Source organism: Pimephales promelas, chromosome 1 (genome assembly GCF_988280905.1).
Source record: "Pimephales promelas chromosome 1, fPimPro1.hap1.1, whole genome shotgun sequence".
NCBI classification, from domain to species: Eukaryota; Metazoa; Chordata; class Actinopteri; order Cypriniformes; family Leuciscidae; genus Pimephales; species Pimephales promelas.
In genome coordinates, this window is record NC_142769.1 from 44,710,088 (window position 1) to 44,736,768 (window position 26,681).

The 26,681-nt window shown below is 36.2% G+C and overlaps 1 protein-coding gene across 5 annotated transcripts in view; it reads left to right on the forward strand.

Annotated features, from left to right (window-relative positions):
- The window catches only part of nav2a (neuron navigator 2a), a 273,752-nt gene that overhangs the window by 170,859 nt on the left and 76,212 nt on the right, over positions 1–26,681 (forward strand). For all 5 annotated transcript variants that reach the window (XM_089130002.1, XM_089130008.1, XM_089130019.1 and 2 more), the window contains 2 exons: positions 13,356–13,473; positions 16,441–16,493. In XM_089130002.1, the coding sequence (XP_088986128.1) occupies positions 13,356–13,473; positions 16,441–16,493 (171 nt within the window). The remainder of the gene's footprint in view (positions 1–13,355; positions 13,474–16,440; positions 16,494–26,681) is intronic.

Genomic DNA, 26,681 nt, shown 5'->3' on the forward strand with positions numbered 1-26,681 from the left:
CCTAGTGGAGGTTAGCACATTTGGCGGAGTGTCTATTAAACGGCTGCTTTTATTTCTGCAATCTCTCCGACTGAGCGCCAATGCTTTTTTCCTCTGTCATCTTCATGCTTTTGTGTGGTAACTGTCTAAAACGGTCCATTCTCCTCCAGGAATTGAGGTTTCCTTTCCCTGATGGCTGACAGGACGGCTAATTTAACTGTGCCGAAATCTGATCACAGGCTGAGGGAAAACACTTAAAAGCAGGGCACTTTTAGGTCACACGGGGAGTATAATTACGGTTTCGGGGTCATGGCAGAGATGCAGGGAGCGGGGCATGAGAAAACTAAGGACAGACCTTTACAAAAGCATCCAGTGTGTGTGTGTGACTAAATTTGATGAAGTGCGTCTGTTTGAATAGTCATGTGGGTAAATGCACATCTTTGTCTTGGGTGCTCAGAATATAATAGTGTGTGTTTCTTTATTTTCCCTGTCTGTCTGGACGAAAAGCTTTAATTGTGCACTGTTTCTTTCTGATCATTTAGGGGGGAAAAGGTCTGTGATCATGGCCGTGTCATCCTATTCATACATTCTCAGTTTGACCCTGCGTGTGTGTGTGTTTCTTATTCAACCGTCAATATATGATTATTTTGGTCAATTTCACATTCTCGTTTTAGAGTTAATCTAGCAGATTTTAACAAGCACCTTTTTACAAAGTCCTGATTTTGTTTTTGGCGTCTACTCGAATAGGTTTTCACATATTTGACATTGTTGCAGCACCTCTATCCCCAGTCTGTCAGTATCGCTCTGTTTAGTTCCTGTCTCTATGAAACCATTCCTTCTGAAAAGGACAGTGTGCTCTGATTGGTCGGCTGGACCAGTGTGTTGTGATTGGTCAGCTGCTTCGAGTGTGTTTTGCAAATGTCACGCCCCTCACCAAAACCGTGACTATTGGGCGGGAATTATTTAAATGAGGATTATTGTGACGTGTCTACAAGCGAGGTGTTTGTCGGAGTTCAGAATAGAGACTGATATAGAGAATGGAGTAACTTTTATACTCAAACAGCAACATTACACACTATAGAAAGTTGAAAATGTAAAAAAGCATAATAGGACCCCTTTAACACAATGCTAATAAGCAGGACAAAAGCAAAGAGGTGGATATTATTTTCCCATAGACCATCTCTCTTGAGTGGTTTTCCATCTATTCAGCCGAGTAACAATGACTGTCCTAGTTATGGATAAACCTTTAACATTGCTTTGTACTTTACCGGCTTTACACACAACGACGCGTGATTAATATAAAAACATCAGCCAAATGAAGGGGGCGCTCTCTGTTCCCATGACATCATCATTGATTACACTCTCCGCCTCAAATTACTCCCTTTGACCTCAAGAATCAATCAGTGCTCGTTCACTTTCACTACAGCTTCATGAAGCAGAGGGGTCTTCATGTATCCTCCAATCCTCTGGAAATATCTCCAACATAGAAAACTTGTATTTTTGTGGTCTGACCAAACAATTCATCTTATAATTTGTCTGTTGGAAAGCGAAAAAAAAAAAAAAGTTCAAATTGTTCAAAAGTTCTGATCAATAAGATGTTTTTATGTCTCTTCTGCTCACAAAGTTGCATTTATTTGACCAAAAATGCAGTAAAAACTTAATTATTTGTGCACGTAAGTTTGTAAAATATTATAACTTGTGCAATTTTTTTTCATTAATTAAAAGTAATGTTTTCCTGTGTTTTAAGCTCAATTTTCAGCATCATTACGCCAGTCTTCAGTGTCACATGATCCTTCAGATATCATTCTAAAATGAGGATCAAGAAACATTTTGTATTTTTTGTTTTTATGTATTTTTTATATTTAAAACAATTGCAACTTTTTATCTCGCAATTCTGACTTTATTTCTCAGAATTGCATGATATAAAGTTGCAATTGTGTGTTATAAAGTCAGAATTGAAAGATAGTCGCAATTGCGTGTTATAAAGTCAGAATTGCGTGATATAAAGTTGCAATTGCGTGTTATAAAGTTAGAATTGCGAGATATAAAGTCAGAATTTATTGATATAAATTCGCAATTGTGTGTTATAAAGTCAGAATTGAAATATAGTCGCAATTGCGTGTTATAAAGTCAGAATTGCGTGATATAAAGTCGCAATTGCGTGTTATAAAGTCAGAATTGTGAGATATAAAGTCGCAATTGTGTGTTATAAAGTCAGAGTTGTGAGATATAAAGTCGCAATTGTGTGTTATAAAGTCAGAATTGTGAGATATAAAGTCGCAATTGTGTGTTATAAAGTCAGAATTGTGAGATATAAAGTCGCAATTGTGTGTTATAAAGTCAGAGTTGTGAGATATAAAGTCGGAATTGTGTGTTATAAAGTCAGAATTGAAAGATAGTCGCAATTACGTGTTATGAAGTCAGAATTGCCTGATATAAAGTAGCAATTGTGTGTTATAAAGTCAGAATTGAAAGATAGTCGCAATTGCGTGTTATAAAGTCAGAATTGCGTGATATAAAGTCGCAATTGCGTGTTATAAAGTCAGAATTGCGTGATATATAGTCAGAATTGCGTGATATAAAGTCAGAATTGCGTGATATAAAGTTAGAATTGCGTGTTATAAAGTCAGAATTGCGTGATATAAAGTCAGAATTGCGTGTTATAAAGTCAGAATTGCGTGATATAAAGTCAGAATTGCGTGATATAAAGTCAGAATTGCGTGATATAAAGTCAGAATTGCGTGATATAAAGTCAGAATTGCGTGTTATAAAGTCAGAATTGCGTGATATAAAGTCAGAATTGCGTGTTATAAAGTCAGAATTGCGTGATATAAAGTCAGAATTGCGTGATATAAAGTCAGAATTGTGTGTTATAAAGTCAGAATTGCGTGATATAAAGTCACAATTGCGTGTTATAATGTCAGAATTGTGAGATATAAAGTTGCAATTGTGTGTTATAAAGTCAGAATTGAAAGATAGTCGCAATTGCATGTTATAAAGTCAGAATTGCGTGATATAAAGTTGCAATTGCGTTATAAAGTCAGAATTGCGTGATATAAATTTCGCAATTTCGTGTTATAAAGTCAGAATTGTGAGATATAAAGTCAGAATTGATTGATATATATAGTCGCAATTGCGTGTTAAGTCAGAATTGCGAGATATAAATTCGCAATTGCGTGTTTTTAAAAGTCTAAAATCAGTTTTCAGAAATGCATGATATAAAGTCGAAATTGCGTGTTGTAAAGTCAGAATTATATTGACAGAATTGCGACTTTATATTTCGCAATTGCGATTTTATTTCTCAGAATTGCGACTTTATATCTTGCAATTGCAACTTTATTTCTCACAATTCTGAATTCATATCTTGCAATTGTGAGATAAAATGTCGCAATTATTATTATTATTATTTTTAATTCAGTGACGAATCAAGCTGCCATAACATGTAATGCATCCTTGAGGAATAAAAGCATCCTTTTCTTTTTAGAAACATCTGCAGCTTAGAGGAAACACTCTCAGAACGTTATGTTATGAAGTTATTAACAAACATTTAATGTTGCTGAAAGAAAGTTTAAGCGTTATCTAGTCTTGAATAATGTTCTCAAAACATTAGCACAAAAACATTATTTATACATCGTTCCTGAAACATTTTAGTTAGGCGTTCATCAAATGTTATGTTACTACGTCTGTAGCACTTTATTTTTCAGTCCTGTTCCACATGGACATGTATTTATTATAGCGATTACAAGGTAAGCTGGGTTACTCATCATTGATTACACTCTCCGCCTCAAATTACTCCCTTTGACCTCAAGAATCAATCAGTGCTCGTTCACTTTCACTACAGCTTCATGAAGCAGAGGGGTCTTCATGTATCCTCCAATCCTCTGGAAATATCTCCAACATAGAAAACTTGTATTTTTGTGGTCTGACCAAACAATTCATCTTATAATTTGTCTGTTGGAAAGCGAAAAAAAAAAAAAAGTTCAAATTGTTCAAAAGTTCTGATCAATAAGATGTTTTTATGTCTCTTCTGCTCACAAAGTTGCATTTATTTGACCAAAAATGCAGTAAAAACTTAATTATTTGTGCACGTAAGTTTGTAAAATATTATAACTTGTGCAATTTTTTTTCATTAATTAAAAGTAATGTTTTCCTGTGTTTTAAGCTCAATTTTCAGCATCATTACGCCAGTCTTCAGTGTCACATGATCCTTCAGATATCATTCTAAAATGAGGATCAAGAAACATTTTGTATTTTTTGTTTTTATGTATTTTTTATATTTAAAACAATTGCAACTTTTTATCTCGCAATTCTGACTTTATTTCTCAGAATTGCATGATATAAAGTTGCAATTGTGTGTTATAAAGTCAGAATTGAAAGATAGTCGCAATTGCGTGTTATAAAGTCAGAATTGCGTGATATAAAGTTGCAATTGCGTGTTATAAAGTTAGAATTGCGAGATATAAAGTCAGAATTTATTGATATAAATTCGCAATTGTGTGTTATAAAGTCAGAATTGAAATATAGTCGCAATTGCGTGTTATAAAGTCAGAATTGCGTGATATAAAGTCGCAATTGCGTGTTATAAAGTCAGAATTGTGAGATATAAAGTCGCAATTGTGTGTTATAAAGTCAGAGTTGTGAGATATAAAGTCGCAATTGTGTGTTATAAAGTCAGAATTGTGAGATATAAAGTCGCAATTGTGTGTTATAAAGTCAGAGTTGTGAGATATAAAGTCGGAATTGTGTGTTATAAAGTCAGAATTGAAAGATAGTCGCAATTACGTGTTATGAAGTCAGAATTGCCTGATATAAAGTAGCAATTGTGTGTTATAAAGTCAGAATTGAAAGATAGTCGCAATTGCGTGTTATAAAGTCAGAATTGCGTGAAATAAAGTCGCAATTGCGTGTTATAAAGTCAGAATTGCGTGATATATAGTCAGAATTGCGTGATATAAAGTCAGAATTGCGTGATATAAAGTTAGAATTGCGTGTTATAAAGTCAGAATTGCGTGATATAAAGTCAGAATTGCGTGTTATAAAGTCAGAATTGCGTGATATAAAGTCAGAATTGCGTGATATAAAGTCAGAATTGCGTGTTATAAAGTCAGAATTGCGTGTTATAAAGTCAGAATTGCGTGATATAAAGTCAGAATTGCGTGATATAAAGTCAGAATTGCGTGATATAAAGTCAGAATTGCGTGATATAAAGTCAGAATTGCGTGATATAAAGTCACAATTGCGTGTTATAATGTCAGAATTGTGAGATATAAAGTTGCAATTGTGTGTTATAAAGTCAGAATTGAAAGATAGTCGCAATTGCATGTTATAAAGTCAGAATTGCGTGATATAAAGTTGCAATTGCGTTATAAAGTCAGAATTGCGTGATATAAATTTCGCAATTTCGTGTTATAAAGTCAGAATTGTGAGATATAAAGTCAGAATTGATTGATATATATAGTCGCAATTGCGTGTTAAGTCAGAATTGCGAGATATAAATTCGCAATTGCGTGTTTTTAAAAGTCTAAAATCAGTTTTCAGAAATGCATGATATAAAGTCGAAATTGCGTGTTGTAAAGTCAGAATTATATTGACAGAATTGCGACTTTATATTTCGCAATTGCGATTTTATTTCTCAGAATTGCGACTTTATATCTTGCAATTGCAACTTTATTTCTCACAATTCTGAATTCATATCTTGCAATTGTGAGATAAAATGTCGCAATTATTATTATTATTATTTTTAATTCAGTGACGAATCAAGCTGCCATAACATGTAATGCATCCTTGAGGAATAAAAGCATCCTTTTCTTTTTAGAAACATCTGCAGCTTAGAGGAAACACTCTCAGAACGTTATGTTATGAAGTTATTAACAAACATTTAATGTTGCTGAAAGAAAAAAAAAGCGTTATCTAGTCTTGAATAATGTTCTCAAAACATTAGCACAAAAACATTATTTATACATCGTTCATGAAACATTTTAGTTAGGCGTTCATCAAATGTTATGTTACTACGTCTGTAGCACTTTATTTTTCAGTCCTGTTCCACATCGACATGTATTTATTATAGCGATTACAAGGTAAGCTGGGTTACTGATCCCAAAATCTTTCAATAATTGTGTGCATTTAATTTCATTTCAGAAAATATCCAGGATATTTACATGTAGATGGATTTCAGATTGATAGTTCAAGGCCTATGGTACATCAGCAAGTGGAGCCTCTTGACTGCAAGATAATGAACATTAGGGTCAAGTTAGAGTGACCCGGAAAGCTCAGCCAAAGGAAAGATTACATTTGCTTTAGAAATTGAATTTGTTGGCCGGTTAGAGAAGAGGAGCATAAATAAATGAGGCATCTGTGATCTGTGTGTCTGGCCGTGTGCATTATTAGATTAGAGCTCTAATGAAGACACTCCAGGGGAGAATTACACACTTTACACCACTCTGTGACACAACGCAGATGGCAGGAGAGAAAAGAGTGGCTTAACTTCATATTTTAATAGGAGGAAACTGAAAGGTTCAACCTAGTTATATTTTGTGAGTGAGTTGCAGGTCTCGATTTGATGGTCTTGAATGATTTAGCACTACCCTTGATCTTTGCATTTGAAACTTGCTGAGTGTTATGTTTGGTTTTGGGGGGGATGTGATGGTTTGGACCATCCGTCACCCTTCTCACCCCCCCAACACACATTCCTGGTTGTTGTCAGCACCTCTCGAGTGGCCGTCAGACCTCCCACATACTCTGTTTCTCTCTGTACATGTAGATCTGAAGTGCATGTGTGTTTGCATATGTTTGTGTACATAGCCTATAGATTCTGTATGCAGTGGTGGAATGTAACGAAGTACAAATACTTCGTTACTTTACTTAAGTACATTTTTCACGTATCTTTACTTTACTTAAGTACAATAAATAGTGCCTACTTTTTACTTTTACTTCGTTACATTTTGCAGCAATTATTATACTTTCTACTCCACTACATTTCAACAACTTCTGTTACATTTTCGTTACATTTTCTGATTTTTTCCCCTGCCAAAACGTAATCTGACTGCCCGTTCGTTGCACGTTTGTCTCACCAGTGACGTTTGGTTGCCATAGATACAGTATATCCACCCGGTCACACTAAATGCGTCTCACACGCAGTGTGTTTATCATGCAACTCATACGCGAAAATTAGTTTTTACGTGCATAGGAAACGCACCGTGTGTAATATATGTTTGGTTTGGTTAGGATTATGGCAAGCCAAGAGGTTCAGAATTACACCATAAATGAATCGCGTTTACTGCCAAACATAGTTATTAACATATAGTAAGGATAAGCATGATATTGCCTAATTGCAAGCTTGTTTCAGAAATGGTGACATTTTTTTCCATCATTATTGAACATCATTATTATAGGAGTATTAGGTTGAATGAGTTAGAATTAAATGTTTTATTAATCATTAGAAAATAGACATTAAGATAATAAATTGTTATGCAAGTACTTTTACTTTTAATACTTAAAGTACATTTAAAATAAAGTACTTTTTACTTAAGTATGGTTGTCATTGTGTTACTTCTACTTTTACTAAAGTAAATATTTATCTGGGTATTTGTACTTTTACTTAAGTACTGAGATTCAGTACTTCCTCCACCACTGTCTGTATGTGTGTGTGAAAACAAACACAGTTTTAAAGCTCTACTTGACAACAGTAAATCTTGAGAGACCAATATCAGCTAGATGTGTTTTTAGTGACTGAAGCTGGAAAAGAGCATTAGTCTTGGCTACCACAGCTAGGTTTCCATCCACAGTTGTGAATTTAACTTATGTGCCAATTTGACACTTCTGAGAGAGAATTAAACCAAATCATTCTGATTCTGATGACAGACTTTTGCTCAGGGATTTCAAAATGATCAAAACAACACTTGAGATGCTGTGCGATGCGATTGGTCCACTGGTTAGTCCAGTTATCCAATCACAACGAATGTTTCCTGCATAGTCTATGCACATCTCTATATAATGTGTCCGCCTCAATTGAGTGGAATACGTTTTTTGTATTTTTTAGTATTGATGAACATCTTGGCATTTCCGATATGCCAACATGCGTAAAAGAATAGATTTTGTTGCATAAAACTTTGCATTTCTTGATATTTGGGTCAGTCATAAGATCTCGATTTGACATTTTTGACACACTAAGAGGAAAACAATGTGCAAATGAAAGTCATTTGCAACCATCAAGAGTAAAACAGATACGGGACTCCTACTGTATTATTTATTTAGGATTATTTCGATATTTTATTAAAGGAGCTTTATGCAAGATTGTGGCCAAAACTGGTACTGCAATCACTTTCAAATTAGGGTGTATCCCGCCCTTCCCCTATGACTCGAGGTTGCCAGATATACTGCAGGTTCGTAGGCTGCTACAAGAAGCTTCCAATTGCAAGTGACGAGTCCTACATAATTTTTTTTTTCTGTTAATTATTTATTTCGGACTTTGTAACAAAGTATTTCGGATTCATATCGAGTTTTTGTGGTGTTTCGCAACGTTAGAATTTTTTATCCGATTCCGACACGTTTGTATCTGCAGCTGTGGTAACTAGAGAAGAGCTGGCAACCCAAATGCCGCAACACTACTGAGTCCGTGATTGGTAGATCGGTGGAGGGTGACGCATCAGAACAAAACACAACATGATGACAACATCAACATCAGTCAAGGGCTGCGACTTCACTTTTTAAATGACTATGTCTTGGCCGAACTATTTTTGTCAGTGATATAAGTATTTGAAATGAACATGATTTCTTAATGTCTGGTGACATATCAGGGAAAATGTATTTCTTGCATACAGCTCCTTTAAAGCTACACTGTGTGGTTTTTACCCCCATCTAGTGGTGAAAAGGTATATGACCATCCAGTGAATATTAGTTTCTGTTCCTCTCAATTCCGATTTCGTTTGAACTCCTACGGTGGCCAGTGTAGTCCAAGATTAACATGGCTTCCAGTTCGACCTCGTCCATGAGTGTTAACTCAAACATAAACGCGAAAGGCGAAGCTTGAATTAATGGGGATGTCCCTCTTTGGCGATTGTACTTTCAAGATGGAGGGGCAACATGGCGACCGACGTTAGAACCCCTTACCCGTATGTATTTTCAATGGCATATTACACACTCACGAGAATACTTTATTACTTGAACGAAGTAAATATACATTAATGAGCACATATATTTTTGAAAGAACTACGTATTTTTAGCTAAGAATAAACTAAAAGAGTTAGCATAAGTGTAATCAATTGAAACCTAGGCTATTTAATTCTTATAGTATTCTCTGTTTATTTGGGGTCCTTTTAGGATTATTTGCTAACTATTACTTAAATTATATTAAATTAGTTTTTTATTTGGACTAGGTGAAACGGTAATAATCCGAGATGTCTCTGCCTCAGCGTTTGACACTAAGTGTGACATGTAGACACGTAGAGTGAGGTATATCTTAAGCAAACGATGCTCCAGAATGCATCTCACAGCTAAAATTATCCCCCCCCACACACACACACACACATCGCTGACTTGATTACAGGCGTGAGTGTCACAGGACGTCCTCTGGGCTTCAGTGTTTATGAGCGTGCTTCACCTGTGAAAGCATTATGGCTCTGAACGTGAGGATGTACGTCCCAGAGAGACGCCGCAGCAGGTCGTCCTGCCATCAATACAGAACGGTAAGACCTCACTGCCGTGGAGATGTGTGTAGGCAGTCAGCGGGCGATATATTCACTGAAGATACAGTCCAGACTTACTGCGCAGGTCACTGCAAGCTGAGCTGAAGGACTTTTAAGATGTTTGCGGGTTAAGATTAGCTTGAAGTCTTGGACTTGGACTAAAGTTAGCCAGGTCAGTGAAATATAAAAAGCAACAAGTGGCAAAAGTATATGACTGGTCAAGTTCTGTATGTTCTGTATCATTACATTGGCATTATATTTACTTACTGATATATTATACGATTAGTAAATGTTTCTGGTCTCATTGGTGAATGTTATTCAAAAGAAAAACAAATGATCAGGGGTCAGATCTCATAATTCAGCTTCTTGATTTTCCAAATGCTGTTCATAAAATGTTTTAAAATATGAATGCTGGTGATAAAGATTTCAATATTACACTACTGTTCAAAAGTTGAGGGTCAGTAAGATTGAATGTTTTTGAAAGTGTCATATAAGGCTGCATTTATTTAAAGTATTGTCAAACATTATTACAATTTAAAATAACTTTACTATTTTAATATTTACTTCTAATTTTCAGTGTTGATAACTGTTATGCTGCCTATTTGATGAATAGAACGTTCAGAAGAACAGCCTTCTAGTATTTGTAATATAAATCTTATATTTATTTACTTCAAATAAATGTATTTATTATTAAATTTATAAATCTAATTTTTGGTTAATGTAATTCAGCCTTGCAGTATACTTAAAAAAAAAAAAAACAGTCAAATCTTACTCACCACAAACCTGTTAGTCCACAAAATAAACTAGTAGCAAACCAGCCCGAATCCGCATTGAAATGCATGCTGGTCTAAGCTGTTATCAGGGAGGTTATCTGACCTAACGTTCACCTCACCTCAGTAAATGATCTATTGTAATTACTTTAAAGCACTATATTATTTAAAGGCCTCTCTCTTGTGCACCTGAATGTAAGCTCTGTAGCTTCTGCATGCCGTGCCTGTGTGAACAATTCTGTGTCTGTGACTAACACGGGCCGCCCTGTTATTAGTGTTTGACATGAGAGCCTTTGTAGTTGAACAGTGTTCTACATCCCCGCTTTAGTTTAAACATGAGCCCAATTGACAGCTGTTGGTAAATTGTTGAAAACTTACCACACTGAGGAAGCCCCCTATTTGATATTCCCCGTCTTACTCACACAGGTAGTTTAACACACTCATCGGCAAATGCGTGCAAGAGCCACCTGTTCGTTTGTCAACAAATCACCCCTCAGGAACGTCTGTGAACTCAGAGAACGGCTCATACTCGGGTCAAGAGTGGACCGGGCTGAGAAGCAGCCTTAAACTTGTGAAGAAATAGATGCTAGTTTGACGTCCACACAACAAAGCAGTGTGTGTGTGTGTGTGATTTAAAGGGATAGTTCACTTAATTAATTTTTGGTATGTTTTAGTTTACCTCAAGGGCATCCAAGATGTAGGTGTCTTTGTTTCCGCAGTAGTTTCAATTTTGATATTTTTAGGTCAAACCGTTCTTGTCTGTCAGTAATATAATGGAGGTCTATGGTCACCACCTCAAATAGCATGCACAGAGAAGTCCACATTAAACATGATTTAATGACTCGTAAATGTAAGACACGAAACGAGCTGTTTGTTTGAGAAAACTAACAGTATTTATATATTTTTTTTTACCTCTTGTAACCACAGCCACGTCCAAGTGATCTGAGGGCGCGGGCGCTTTGTGGCTGTGGTTACAAGAGGTAAAAACAATATAAATACTGTTCGTTTTCTCACATAAACCGCTTGTTTCGTGTCTTACGCCATCAATGTGTACTTACATGTACGAGCCATTAAATCATGTTTAATTTGGACTTCTCTGTGCATGCTCTTTGAGGTGGTGACCATAGACCTCCATTGACTGACAGACAAGAACGGTTTGACCTAAAAATATCAAAACTGAAACTACTGCGGAAACAAAGACACCTTCATCTTCTTGAGGTAAGCTAAAACATACCAAATATTAATTTCAAAGTGAACTATCCCTTTAACACAATTTCTTACAGCAGTGGCTTACTCAGTAACTCAGAATGTAAAGGTCAGTCTATTTCACATAAATGTCATCATAAGTGCTGATTCAGATGGCATACAGTATATGGAGGTTTGTTGTTAGTGGAGGAAAATATCTCAATGGAGAAATTTCATACAGATATGTTAACTTCAATAGTCGTTTTTAATTTTACACATAAAGAAAGTCTATTCTGGTCACCAAGGCTGCTGTAAAAACTAATATTGTGAAACAATAATAATAATACATTTAATGTGTGTTTTTCTATCTTTTCAAATATAATTTAAGTAAATAAATAAATGTGCATTCAGAAATAATTCGAATATGCTAATTTGCTGTGGCCAAGAAAATGATAATTAGATACTTTCTGTAAGAATATGCCTGGGAATACAATAGAAATCGGGATCCGAACACTTCTGATTTCATGTGATTTTGCATTACATGCCATGCCAAGATCACTGACCTTTCAGCCAGTGAAACACATTAAAAAATGATACTGCAACTTTAAGAGATTGAGACAAATGTGGTCTTAATGCCGTAAATGAATAAATAACAGATGAACTATAGATCAATAATGGTACCCATTTATTTTGAAAGGTATGAAAAGGTACTGTAGTGTTAACATGGTGGTGACCTGGTTCAGTCTGACAGACTAGTGTCATCTGTAATTTCCCCAGCATTACTTATCTTTTGTAGCTTGTAGGCATGTTTACCCTTCCCTTCACTTCACTGTCTTCACCTTAGCTTTAATCACATCTGACTCACTTAGCCCACAAAACTTCAAAGCACCAGATAGATATGTACATTTCACATTGCATTGGTCATTGCTCTCTGTAATTATATGGGCTTTGCGGGCTGTTCTGAGTACTCCAGCGAGAGCGTGTTTATTTTGATGGTACAGGGACTAAGGGTGCACCTGTTATTTCCCATCTAGGAAACTGATTCCTCACATGAGTAACACTGCAATAATACCAGCAGTCTTTATTTACTCATGAAACACACCACACATGCTTTACAACCCCCATGTGGGAATGTGTTTGAAAACTGCCAGGGCTTTGATTGTGTGTGGAAAGCCTGCTCTACAACAATAAAACAACTCTTTGAGTCATCTAAGGACTGTCAGTTGTGTTGTTTATGTGGGTATATAGCCTACATTATTGTGAATAGGTCATTGAAATTGTGATGTAATGTGATTTTGAGGTGAACTAATGAGGTGTTTCATATAAGATTTTCCTTCATTTTCCATTATTTGAGCATCTCCGTGAGTTTTAATTCACGTTGCTCTACGTGTTTTCCGCTTTCTCTATCTTGTAACGGACGCGGGAACGTTTTTGGACAGCAAACAACACATGACTCCTTTCAAACCCATTCAGAGGTTTAATTTAAGCTCCCTCGGGGTCTCCCTCCTCCTGTCCCAGTGAAGGGGCTTTTCTGTGATGTCAGACGAGAGAATTCGAGCATTATTAGCGCTGAATAACTTGAATAAGACACAATGGAGTTGGTTTGAATAGAGCGGAGTGACGCGGCGAGGCGCTCAGTCTTCACCAAGCGGCGGTTACGTATGTCGTCACTACAAGTTGTTTGAAACTTTTTTGATGGATAGATTTATAAGCGAGGTTTCTCTTCTCGTATTGACAGATTTACACGGACTGGGCGAATCACTACTTGGCCAGATCTGGACACAAGCGTCTGATTAAAGACCTGCAGCAGGATGTGAGCGATGGTGTGCTGCTGGCGGAGATCATCCAGGTTATCGGTGAGCGATTCACTTTCTCTAAAACAGGCAAAAAGAATTGAGCAAAGAATTTCTGTGAAAGATGTAGCCTATATAAATTGCATAAAATCGATTTTTAATACAATGCTATAATTAGTAAAATTTGTTCTCTAATGACGACTTTTTATTTAATTATATTTATTTATATTTTTTGTTAGCTTAATGCATCAATGTTAAAAGAAAATACATCACAGAGTATTATAAATAAATAAACTGACATCTGACTATGTATATTTATGCATGAATGTTTGATCTGTACACTCGAATATAAAGCATGCATTTATTATTAGGCCTATTATAATTATAAAGGATGATATTTTGCCTCCTTTATTTATTTATTTGGATTTTATTCTGTTCAGTGTATCGATTTATTAGACTAAAATTAAATAATATTGGAATAATGTTACATAATCAAACTATTTAAAATAAAAAAATACTGAGTAATATAAATACATAATATATGACATATTATATATTTGTGCAATTATATTTAAGCAGTGCTTTTAAAGGGATACTCCACTTTTTTGGAAATAGAAGAAGAATATCAGTACAGTTTCTGGTCCTATTGACTTCCATATAGTATATATTTTTTCCTACTATGGAAGTCAATGGGACCAGAAACTTTCTGGTTACTGATATTCTTCTAAATATCAGAAAATCGGCTGAATGGATTCACAAATGGTAAAACTCAACTGTTTAACTCTGAGGGAGTGGTAAAATTAGCCTATTTCCAAAAAAAGTGGAGTATCCCTTTAAATTCAAAGCATGCATTTTTCACTCACATTAATTTGTTTATTAAATTATATTTGAAATGCATTTCAAACTATTTGTTTGTTTGTTAGTTTGAACCCCCTTGAAAACGAGATGATTCACCTCAAGGGGTTTATCCGTATAAGAATACATTTGTTCTCATTTATTTGTAGTATTAGCAATGCTTTCACCTTTCAGTCACTAATATTTTAAGTTTGATCAAACTGTCATGACACACTATTAATTACAGCAGTAGATCCACCCAGTTGTAATAGGAGTTTTTAATGCTTTAATGCTATTTAGTGCTTAGTTAGAAAACTGATCCTTGCCATGGACATACAAAAATAGAGTTTTTCTTTACCTCTGTCCTCTAAAAATATGTTGTAAGAGCCGGAAAGCATTTAGTTTCTTAACAGCAGAAAGTACAGTGTTGTGGGGTAAAGTGGTATTATGTGACTCATCATTGTGGTCATCCCACTTTGTCCTCTTGTCTTTATCTCATGGGAATGACACACTGGCCAGCTGAAGCTGAAACCCGACCTGTCCCGTCTGACACACAAATGCTGCAGGCAACCAATGACATGATGCTTCACATGTTTGCTTTATTTTATATTAAAGGGAGCTGATGGCTTTCGACCAAAAAAGTTTCAAAGGGAAATTTTAAAATAAGAAAATTGAAATGGTGACAATAAAGATATTTAGAGCTCACGCCAGTTTACAGGGACCCCAACAAGTAAAATGTATAGATTCATCAAATGGGATTTGTTTTAAAGAATGATATGAATTCTGAGGTCTAGAGTTAATTTGCAGATCCCAATTTGATATGTTTTGAGATCTAACGCAATGAAATGAATGCACTCTTTAAGTATTTTGAGGACCAGTTTATAGTTTTGACGTATAGTCTAAAATAATGATTAAATAATAAATTGTTTAGAAAACATGGCCATCCAAATGGGGAACATTGATGTTTATTTGATATTAAACATCACAATTTTTGCATTCTTAATTGTAGCTTAAGTGTTTCATATTTAATAATGATTATATAACAAATTGTTTAGAAGACATACATTTTGATGTTCATGTGATGTTATATATTATTTTTATTTCAAATTGTGATATTAAAGTGAAATTAGAAATGGTATTTGAGTGTTTGCCTAAAAAATATCATGGTATGTGTAAAACATTTTTTTAATAATATATATATATATATATATATATATATATATATATATATATATTACCCTAACCTAACCCCTAACCCTAACCCTATATATATAGGTCTAGAATGTTTGCAGATGCCATATTGATATTTAATTTTGATATCTCAAGCAATGAAATTAATTTGTATTTGTGGCTTACATATTTTATGTAAAACAATAATCAAATAACATTATAAAATAACGATTACATAACAAATTGTTTAGAAGTAATGACAACCCAAGTGAATGGCAACCCAATTGTGATATATTGTTATTTTTATTTTAAATTGTAAGGTGAAATTGGAAAATACCATTGCGTTTACATGTTGGTCAAAAATATCATGGTATATGTAAAAAATAAAATATAAAACATTTTTTTTAAAGAATGATAAATTAATTAAATGTATCTGTTTTAGACCTTTTATCCATTTTTGATGTCTATATTTAAAATCACTGCATTCTTAAATGTGGTTGAAGTATTGTATATAAAATACTAATTCAATAACATTTAAAATAACGATTTAATAGCAATTTTCAAAGATGGCCCCCAAATGGTTCTCCTGTTGTCACAGATTCCCTCCACGAGACAGGCCGTCTCAGTCTTCCATGCTTACTCACCTGACATCTTACACATTCCCAACACATTTTTCCCACAGCGCAGGAGGTAAAGGGATTCCTGCAGGCATGTAGCTGTCAGTGTAGGCGTGTGTGCAGTTGTCATCTGTGAGCGAACGGCTCTGTTTCAGCTGCCGTGGGGTGAGGGGGGGGTTTGGGCTGGGCCCGTCGGGATGCAGTCAGTCACCCTCAGGAAAACCCCAAAGCAGTCGCATCCCAGCAGGCCTTGCCACACAGTTGCTCAAGCTGGATCTAGTTTCCACATTAGGGGTCAAAACTTAGAAAGGACATACTGCACTTCAGGCTTACAATTAAGGAGACCTGCCAACTTGTGTTCTTTTGTCAATTAATTTCTATCTATTTCTCTCTTTTTCGGATACCGCAGCAAACGAGAAGATTGAGGACATTAATGGATGCCCTAAGAGTCGTTCTCAGATGGTAAGGACTTGTTTTGTTATCCGCTGGTTTTGTGTGTGGTTTGTTTTTTAGTTATGGTGTAATTTTTGATAATTGGAGTAAAAGGCAATGCTATATCTGTCCAGGGAAACACTAATATATTGGACGTTCAGAATCGCTTTCTCACAGCATGCTTGGCGTACAGTATGGACTTGCACTTTATTACTGTTATTTTTGCTTCACTCGCGGTCTTTCTTTATAAACATCTGGGGGTAGTTTGGCCGAAACTTAAAAAAACTCCCGAAACCATCAGTAAATGTATAGGTTTGGAGAAAGCACAAGCCAGATTATAGACATAAAGAGCTATTTTAGCCAAGCTGTAGCTAAGCAAAACAAACTGTAGAAGTCTGAGTATCACTGGTATCACACATGAGCAGAGAAGCAGCGGTTGCTTTTGACATGTCTCCATTACAAAGGCAGCTGTCAAGCCTGATTGGACGCAACAAAGGAGTCATTTTCAAAGGGCTTTTTTTATGGTAGATTGATCCATACGTGCGTTTTGTTATTTCTAGAGGGTTTGGATAGTAATGCCTCCGTTGGGGCATTGCTCTTGTTTTGACAGTGATGAAACCCAGCTGAAACCAGCGGATGTTGGGTTTGGAGGGCTGGTGTGCTGCGATGTTTGGCCAACTAGCTTCACTAGAAAGACAATGCTTCTTTAGTTGATAAGGATGGGGATCGCCAAGAATTGAGGGATTCTGTAGTTGACCCATGAATGAACATCGGGTCATCATTTACTCACCCTCATGCTGTTCCAAACCTGGATGATTTTTTTCTTCTGTTGAACACAAAAATAAGTTTAAAAAAAAAAACTTTGCTAGAAAAACAGTTGATGTTGAAAGAAAATTCAATGGAAGTCAACACACTAAAAAACGCTGGGTTGTTTCAATCCAACTTTGGGTCAAATGTGGATAAAGTCTGCTGTTGGGTCAATTTTTTCAATTAAAATTTTAACCCAACGTTCGGGGTTGTCCATATTTTACCTAAAATTGGGTTAAAAACCCAGCATTTTTTAGAGTGAATGGCTAAAAAATAAAATAAATAGCAATGTTTCCATCCACCTTTTTAATGCAAATTTTGGGATTTAAAAAACACCAAAAAAATGCTGGATGAAAATGCCAAGATGTGCATGAATTAAAAAAAAAAAAAAATGTTGCATGCACATAAATTATGAAGGGAACACATTTATTGCATAAATCCCTCGATGAGCACCAACAAAACGGAGGATGTGATTGATTGGGGACCCGGATGATCCAGCGGATCAGTTTGTCATATTTGGTTTAATTCCCTCCCAGAAGTGTCTCACTTGCGTTCACAAACATCAGGCATCCGAACAAATAAAGTCATTTATGATGTTGGGAAAAAAGAGCCAGTTTCTTCCTCGATTGGAGATGGTCCTCACTGCAGAACATGAAATCCAGGGGGAGGAGTTGGATTCAGTTCCAACTCCTCCCACCTTCCATATACCTAAATCTACCCATCTCCCCTGACCCTAACCCCACCCCTAATCCTACCCATCTCCACCCCCTGAGCCTAACCCCACCCCTAATCCTATCCATCTCCACCCCCTGACCCTAACCCCACCCCTAATCCTATCCATCTCCACCCCCTGACCCTAACCCCACCCCTAAACTTACCTATCTCCAGCCTCTGACTCTAACCCCACCCCTAATCCTATCCATCTCCACCCCCTGATCCCTAACCCCACCCCAATCCTATCCATCTACACCCCCTGGTCCCTAACCCCACCCCTAATCCTATCCATCTCCACCCCCTGACCCTAACCCCACCCCTAAACTTACCTATCTCCAGCCTCTGACTCTAACCCCACCCCTAATCCTATCCATCTCCACCCCCTGACCCTAACCCCACCCCTAATCCTATCCATCTCCACCCCCTGACCCTAACCCCACCCCTAATCCTATCCATCTCCACCCCCTGACCCTAACCCCACCCCTAATCCTATCCATCTCCACCCCCTGATCCCTAACCCCACCCCAATCCTATCCATCTACACCCCCTGGTCCCTAACCCCACCCCTAATCCTATCCATCTCCACCCCCTGTTCCCTAACCCCACCCCTAATCCTATCAATCTCCACCCCCTGACCCCTAACCCCACCCCTAATCCTATCCATCTCCACCCCCTGACCCTAACCCTAACCCCTAATCTTATCCATCTCCACCCCCTGATCCCTAACCCCACCCCTAATCCTACCCATCTCCACCCCCTCACCCTAACCCCACCCCTAATCCTACCCATCTCCACCCCCTGACCCTAACCCCACCCCTAATCCTACCCATCTCCACCCCCTGATCCCTAACCCCACCCCTAATCCTACCCATCTCCACCCCCTGATCCCTAACCCCACCCCTAATCCTACCCATCTCCACCGCTTATATCTGGATCCAACTCCACCCCCTGGATCTCGTGTACTGCAATGAGGTGCTACTGACCGATTGCACCAACTTCCATTTTTTTCACAGATCCAATTTTGCGCCAATTTCCCAGGAAGTGATGATTTTGTTTTCTAGAACACATTGGATGGAAACGGTGCTTTATTTGCAAATGATTTATGCGATATTCCAATTTTGCGCATATGTTAAATTCACAGCTTTGGATGGAAACATAGTTATTGTAGATGCGACTGAATAGTCAGAAAACTAGTAAAAAAAAAAAAAAAAACAAAAATGAAGTCGTCTCCCAGCCCTAATGCTTGACCAGCTTTACAGTTTGCTGGTAAACAGATGTGAGAGATAGATTAGGAGTTTTGAATGGATCTCTTTTCCCCGTCTCCCCTTTCTCTGGCTCCATCAATTAGCTCCGTCCCCTTAGCAGCAAATCGCACCATCATTTACTACTTTTAGACACACACAGCCTTTGTGTTCCCATTTTCTTTCTCCTTTCCTTTTCTTTGCTCACAGTTTTCTCTCGTTCTCTAGCTGCGCGAATACTCTGGTCTTTTGAATTCGGTCGTCTTCTATATCTCAGCCGGTGGTAACTGTATTAGCATGTGCGTATATGCACTTTTTTTGTGTGTATGTCTCAGCAGGCATTCTGCATCTCATTGCAGTTTTCCTGTATGTGAGTCAATCTGAAGCTGTTTAAATTCCAGCGTGTGTGTTTGTTTATGTGCGTGTGTGTCTTTAGCTAGGAAGCACAACACTGCTGGAAGCAGGTGCAAGCAAAGCCATTATGCAAATATCACCATTGTGAGCGGGAATTGCACAATCGCTCAGTGAATGGGCCTCCAGCAACAGCTTACACTGGACATACAAGCACTCATGTCATTAGCATAATGATCCATTTGCTTGAGTAATATCTCTGCAAACGCTAATTGCTGACATGATACTTAACCTCAGCATTATGATGGGTAAATATGTAAACACGTTAAACTAATCAATGGAGGTATTTGGGCTCATATTGTGAACTAGGGAATTTCAGTGCATTTTTCTCACTTGCTTTGAAGGACCATTTGATACAGCTAAGCATATGTTAGCTTTTATGGAACAGTTTTGAGTGCCAATCATGAAATCAAGCCATTTTACTTCCATAATGCATCAGGAATTGGTGTTATAGTAGGGCCTTAAGTTGTTTCTACTGTTTACAGTTTGATGAAAGTTGAGATAATAAGATAAGATCCTTTTTTTAAACATTCACGTACTCATGCAAAATGAAACCAGGAAAATAAAACAATGATGGTAATGATTTTAAAAAAAAAAAATTATTCTCATCGAGGCTGCATTTATTTGATCCAAGATACCGTTAATCTAGAATATTTTGAAATATTAATACAATTTGAAATAACTGTTTCCTTTACATCTTATTTTGTGATGCAAAGCTGAATTTTCAGTCTTCAGTGTCACATGATCATTCAGAAATCATTCTAATATGAGGATTTGGTGCTCAAAAATATCATTTTTATTATCAGTTAAAAGTAGTTGTGCTGCTATTTATGTGGAAAGTGATACTTGTTTTTCAAGAGTTTTTGATGAAGAGAAAGTTCAAAATAACAGCATCCATTTGAAATTGCTATATCTTTTTGAATATCTTTTGTAAAGGTCTTTACTCTGACTTTTTCATCAGTTTAATGCATCACTGAATAAAAGTATTATAAAAAAAAGAAGAAAAATCGTTGTTACCCCATGCAAAGTCTTTATTTATTTATGTTTTGCAGTAATTCACAATGGTTCTCAGTTCAAGTGTGCGCATGCATGCGTGTGTGTGCGTGTATAGGTTTGGCTTTTACCAACTGGCCTCACTTGTTTAGTGAAATATTATGACAACCCACTATTGAGGACATTTTACTGGTCCTTGGCGTATAATCAGCCAAAATATTTTGATAGGTACTGTAGGGGTGGGGTTAGGTAATAGAAAATATAATTTACCATATATAAAAACAATGGAAGTCTATCACTCTAAAAATTGAATTAAAAAAATTAACTCAATTGCTGCTTTTGTCCATATTTGACCCAACGTTGGGTTAAAAGTTAAAACAACCCAGCAATTTTGTATACAATGTCCTTAGGTAAACAAACGTGTTTGCGCATGTAAGAAATAGCCATTCGTTCATTGTATTTACAAACGGAGCAGTTTTTGAGCTATGTAAAGCACTCATCGCTGCACTATCAACTGCTTAAAACCTTTTCTAAATAAACGTGGAGTGTTAGTTTCTATTTAAACAACACTATTACCCCTGGATATTTGGTGTTCATCCGATCGCTATTTTATCAGTCTGGACTGTGGCATCAGATTCTCTCTCGTTCACCTTTGGGGTTGTTTTTACACCTGTTTGTTCCGTCTGATCTCCTCCTCCCCTTTAAAGGGATACTCCACTTTTTTATGGAAATAGGCTCATTTTACAACTCCCCCAGAGTTAAACAGTTGAGTTTTACCGTTTTCGAATCCATTCAGCCGATTTTCTGATATTTAGAAGAATATCAGTAACCAGACAGTTTCTGCTCTCATTGACTTCCATAGTAGGAAAAAAAATATACTATGGAAGTCAATGAGACCAGAAACTGTCTGGTTACTGACATTCTTCAAAAAAATCAAAAAATCGGCTGAATGGATTCGAAAACGGTAAAACTCAACTGTTTAACTCTGGGGGAGTTGTAAAATGAGCCTATTTCCAAAAAAAGTGGAGTATCCCTTTAAAACAGACAAAGCAAAGCAAGCTGCTCGCAAGATACGCTGCATTTATGTCCAGGGCTGTTGACACAGGACTGCTAAAACACACAGGAAATCTCAGTGTTGTAACTTTACTACTGGTGCATATTGACACAATGATGGTTGCTTCAGCTGAGTCATTCTCTGGTCACATGTGTGTTGGATGTTAGCAGAGTGGGAGAAATTACTTTTTTAAGGACAGAAAACGATGGGAGAGGAGAGCGTTGGATAAACAATGGGCCTATGTAGCATGACCACTTTTCTGAACACTCTTGTCTTTTGTTTTGTTAGTTAAGGGGAATGAATTATAAGGGGAATGATTGGCACACTAATCCAATTTGGTTGTCTGTCAGTCATCACAGGAGGTTGTTTGTGTGGGATCTGTGCTCAGGATGTGGAAGAAATCAAAACTCAGGCCACATTCTTTTGAGGAGGCGTCCATAAAAGTTGGATAAAATTCTTCGTTTGTGTTGAGTAACTGGGAGTGTGAACTACTGAAAAAAAAAATATATATATATATATATATATATATATATATATATATATGTTTTTTGATTTTATTATTGATTTTATTCTAATTCAATTAATGCACAAGTTTATTATTTATACAGTATTTACTGACATTATATAAAGAAGATCACATGACCAGTTCCTCTGTCAGTCATCACCTTTAAATTCACACATTCTCTCTCTCTCTCTCCTCAACTCTAACTCACTTACACATAAACACACTTACAAGGAGGAGTTTATTAGAAAACCAGTGGTGATGAAAAATATAATGACAGAGAGGGGGGAAAACAACCAGAGGGGGAGATGGAGACATATAATAAGAGAGAGAGTATGTGTGGAGGGAGTCTCATATAGAAGGAATGTATCCGGTATATGTTCACATGTGTGCGTTTTAGCATGTTTATGTGTTTGAGACAGGCATTAGTTCTCTCTGTGTGTGTGAAGGTGTTTGTTTAGCAGGCCGTCTCTGTCCTGTTGTGTTAGACACTATAGAGCCGCTGAGGAACGGATAAACTCCTACAGTCTCTCACAGGTAACATGCAGCGAGAACTGAGAAGCAAATAAAACACTCTCTCTTCAGGTATGGGCGTCGTATTGCTTTATAATGACTTCATGGATTGATTATTGACAGGATACTTACGAAACGTGGAGTAAGATAGAATTCAAAATGCTTTTATATTTTTATATAGACATGTAACCTGCGTATAGCGTAGAATAACAAATAGATTTTTTAACAAACAGAGACAAATAGAAGTACAAATCTTTGTGTTTTATTTGTTTCAGTATTATGGAAAGAACTTGCATGGCATGTTCGGAAAGTTTTTAACATACTTTTAAGATCTTTGACCAGTCAAACATTTTGATTGAGTATTTCATGTGTTTGGAAAAAGCTTTAACATTTTTATCATTATTTCTGTTTTCTTGACAGAATGAAATGTATTGAGTATTTGGATTTTCCCAACATCATACTAGGAATAGTTTTGCTTATTGGAGTATTGTAAGATTCGGTTAGTAACATTGTAACATCCACATTATAGAAACCAACCATGGAAGTCGATTCTTCCATACTTCCATACTTATTAAGAGCATCATTATTAGTGCATAATAAACAAACAACCTAATAAACAAAGTAATATCCCACCCCCATATTTTTTGTGAAAATATTTTGTAAAACAGTGCTGATTTCACTAATTGTAAATATACACTCTGGTATATTTACATTACTATATTTCTAAATATACAAAATGCTGGGTTTTTTTAACCCAATTTTGGGTCAAATATGGATGAAATCAAACATTGGGTTAAACAATGTAATTTAAAAATGTAACCCAATGGCTGGGTTTGTCCATATTTGACCCAAAATTGGGTTAAAACAGCCCAGCATTTTTTTAGAGTGTATTTGAATTAAACAGGATTTTTAATGTTATTGTATTTTAATAATGTAATAATTTTTTGTTGTTGTTAAAAAACTAGATATGTTTTTTTTTTAGCCAGACTAGATATCGACATCAATCTTTGAACAAACAATACTGGTTGACCACTAATGCGTTTCACTGGTGGCTTATAAATACTAGCGTGTGTTTGTTTTTCGGTTAAGTGCTTTTTCTGCTCTATGATCAGTTGTTTGCTTTTATTCCAGTAGGTTCTGATTTCTATTGACCCAGTGAGTTTTTAATGCAGCTATTATGAGAGTGTCATTCAGAGTGGCGTTTGCTGTCATGCATGACCCGCAGACCAACAATCACAGAAGACAATGTTGTTATGTTAGAGCTAAATTGCCCCACACCCCATTTTTTTTAATGCATTCATATTGACTTGATAGAATATTATGCCTTTGTAATTCAATTCACAGAGAGAAAGAAAATATAGAAATTCCATTTCCTCTCTCTGCTTTATTTTTATTTAGAAACGTTATTTTTAGTCCTGGATGTCTGGAATGTGGTTCCTTCAAAGGTTCAATGGAATCTAGAGCAGATTCTTTACTCACGTTTCGAGATCTCCCTTGACCCTTCAGGCCGGCAACTGTTGGCTGCCAGCAACTGGGATATAGTCAGCGAGGCTGAAATGTGTTGCAATAGCTGACATAACTGACGCGTGTGCTGACTAACCCATGGCAGATGACCAGTTCTTTAATACAGAACATTGGCATTAAATCAAATTTATGCTCTAAATTATGTGGTGGCCTCAAAAATATTGCCTAATAATACTTAAATCTGCTTATTTTTTATATTTACCCCCAGGGTGTTGTTTACCTTTATAAAGGCCTTAAAAAACGTATTAAATGAACACTGTAAAAAATATTTTCAAGATTTGTTATCACAACATATTTTCTTTTGTCAAATCAACTTTATAATAATTTATTTTGTTGAGATAACTTATTATTTTGAGTTTCTGATGGTTAAATTAATTTATACCATGGTCTGGGTGAATACTCGATTCTGATTGGCTGCAGGGTGTCCGTTAAAAAGTGATAGAGGACACCTAGTAAAGTAGTTCTGGTGAAACTGCCTGTTTACCATTCGAAATTAATAAATAAATGCGCTGCCTACAACGGCTGTGAGTAACCATAGCAACAGGCAGTCACATGCTCTATCATCTAACGTTAGATATTATAGCCTAATACAACAATGAGCGACTTCGTGCTATTTCTTTTAACATTTATGGAGAATATGGCAACTTTGACGACTGGTATGCTGCAATAAGAAAGAAAACATGTAAATAAAACGGAGAAAATTACACCGCTGCTGCTCTGCTCCATTGAACGCTATTGGTAACGACGTAACTTGCGACCATAGTTGGATAACGATGCTTTCGGGAAACGCACCCCTGAATGAGAGAGACCCTGCGGGAGTTTTACGCAGCTGTCCAGACAACCAAGGCAGGAGAAGGCTGAACGTTACAGCGTTTCAAGCCTAAGGAGCCTGAGGCAAATGACCCTCTCTTTGATCTGATTAATTTATTGCCCATAACGTTAAGCGCAAATCGCTGGAGCTTTTTTTATTGTTGTTTGATTAATTGTTTTATGTGTAATAAAAAAAAAAACTATGCCTACCTACCTTTGTGTTTCATGAAGAAAAGAAAAAAAGCATTTGTGAACCTGAAGGGATACGAGCTAAGCGGACTATAAATATCTCCGGTTGCTAAATAAACAGTCAGGCAAGGCAAGTTATTATTTGTAAAAACTAGATTTAGCCTACTTAAAATATAAACTAATGTTTTAAAAATGTTTTATTTGGCAAGCGACCATGGTATAAGCGGGTTAATGCCCTCCGAGGTGTCCATTGTCAGGTTTTAATGGACTTCGGCGGAGGCAACCGTCCTCCGCTGCGCGTCGGCCGGTTTACGCCTCGCCGTCGTCCATTAAAACCTGACAATGGACACCTCGTCGGGCATTAACCCTTACCTACGTCATTGTATTAACTCACTTTTTCCAGTTCAATCAACTTAAAATTTTAAGGCAACCCAGGTTACTTACTTTTTTAAGTTAAACCAACACATTTTTTTACAGTGTAGTAATCACAACATTTTTTCTTTTGTCAAATCAACTTAAATCATTTATTTAGTTCAGATAACAATATAATTTTGAGTTTCTGATGGTTAAATTAATGTCCTTCATTGTATTAACTCACTTTTTCCAGTTCAATGAACTTAAAGTTTTAAGGCAACCAGGTTACTTACTTTTTTAAGTTAAACCATAAATATTTTTTTTATTTTTAATCATCAATAAATTCAATTATGATAAGACACTATACACTGTAAAAATATATTGTTGGTTTAACTTAAAAAAAATGAAGTAACCTTGTTTCCTTAAAATTAAAAAATTTAAAAGTTCATTGAAATTAAAAAAAACTGAGTTATTACAATGAAGGAGTTTGATTTCACCATCAGAAACTCAAAAAATTATGTTATCTGAACTACATAAATTAAGTTGATTTGACAAAAGAAAAAATGTTGTGATTACAAATCATGAAAATATTTTTTTAAAGTAGGGCTGTTATCAATCAAATTTTAAAGCCCTCCTGTAGTCAATAATTGTATCCCTCAAAACTCATCTTTGATCACCAAAATGACATATTTATGCGTTTTTTTCCCCTTAAAAACATTTATTTATGCCATAATAGCTTGAACGTAACTCTACACCCTTATTTAGTATACGTGGCTCTATGAATATGCAAATTAGCCCCGCCTCCTCTGACTCACACCAGCTCAGAGATCCACTCGTTGATGATCACTTTGATTTTCACTACAGGGGACTTTAATACATTTTTGAATATATACAAATAAGAAAAATTAATGGTACTTTAAAATTATGAAATTAAACCGCCAGTGGGAATCATTAATTCAACCGATTCGTTATTCAGATAATCGTTATTCAGTACTTAGTACTTAAATGGCGATTACCAATTATGAATAACCTTGATCCTTGAGTATGGTAAATATCATTAACATATTCCTAGTGTGACACCACATGACGTTTAAGTGTAGCCTATT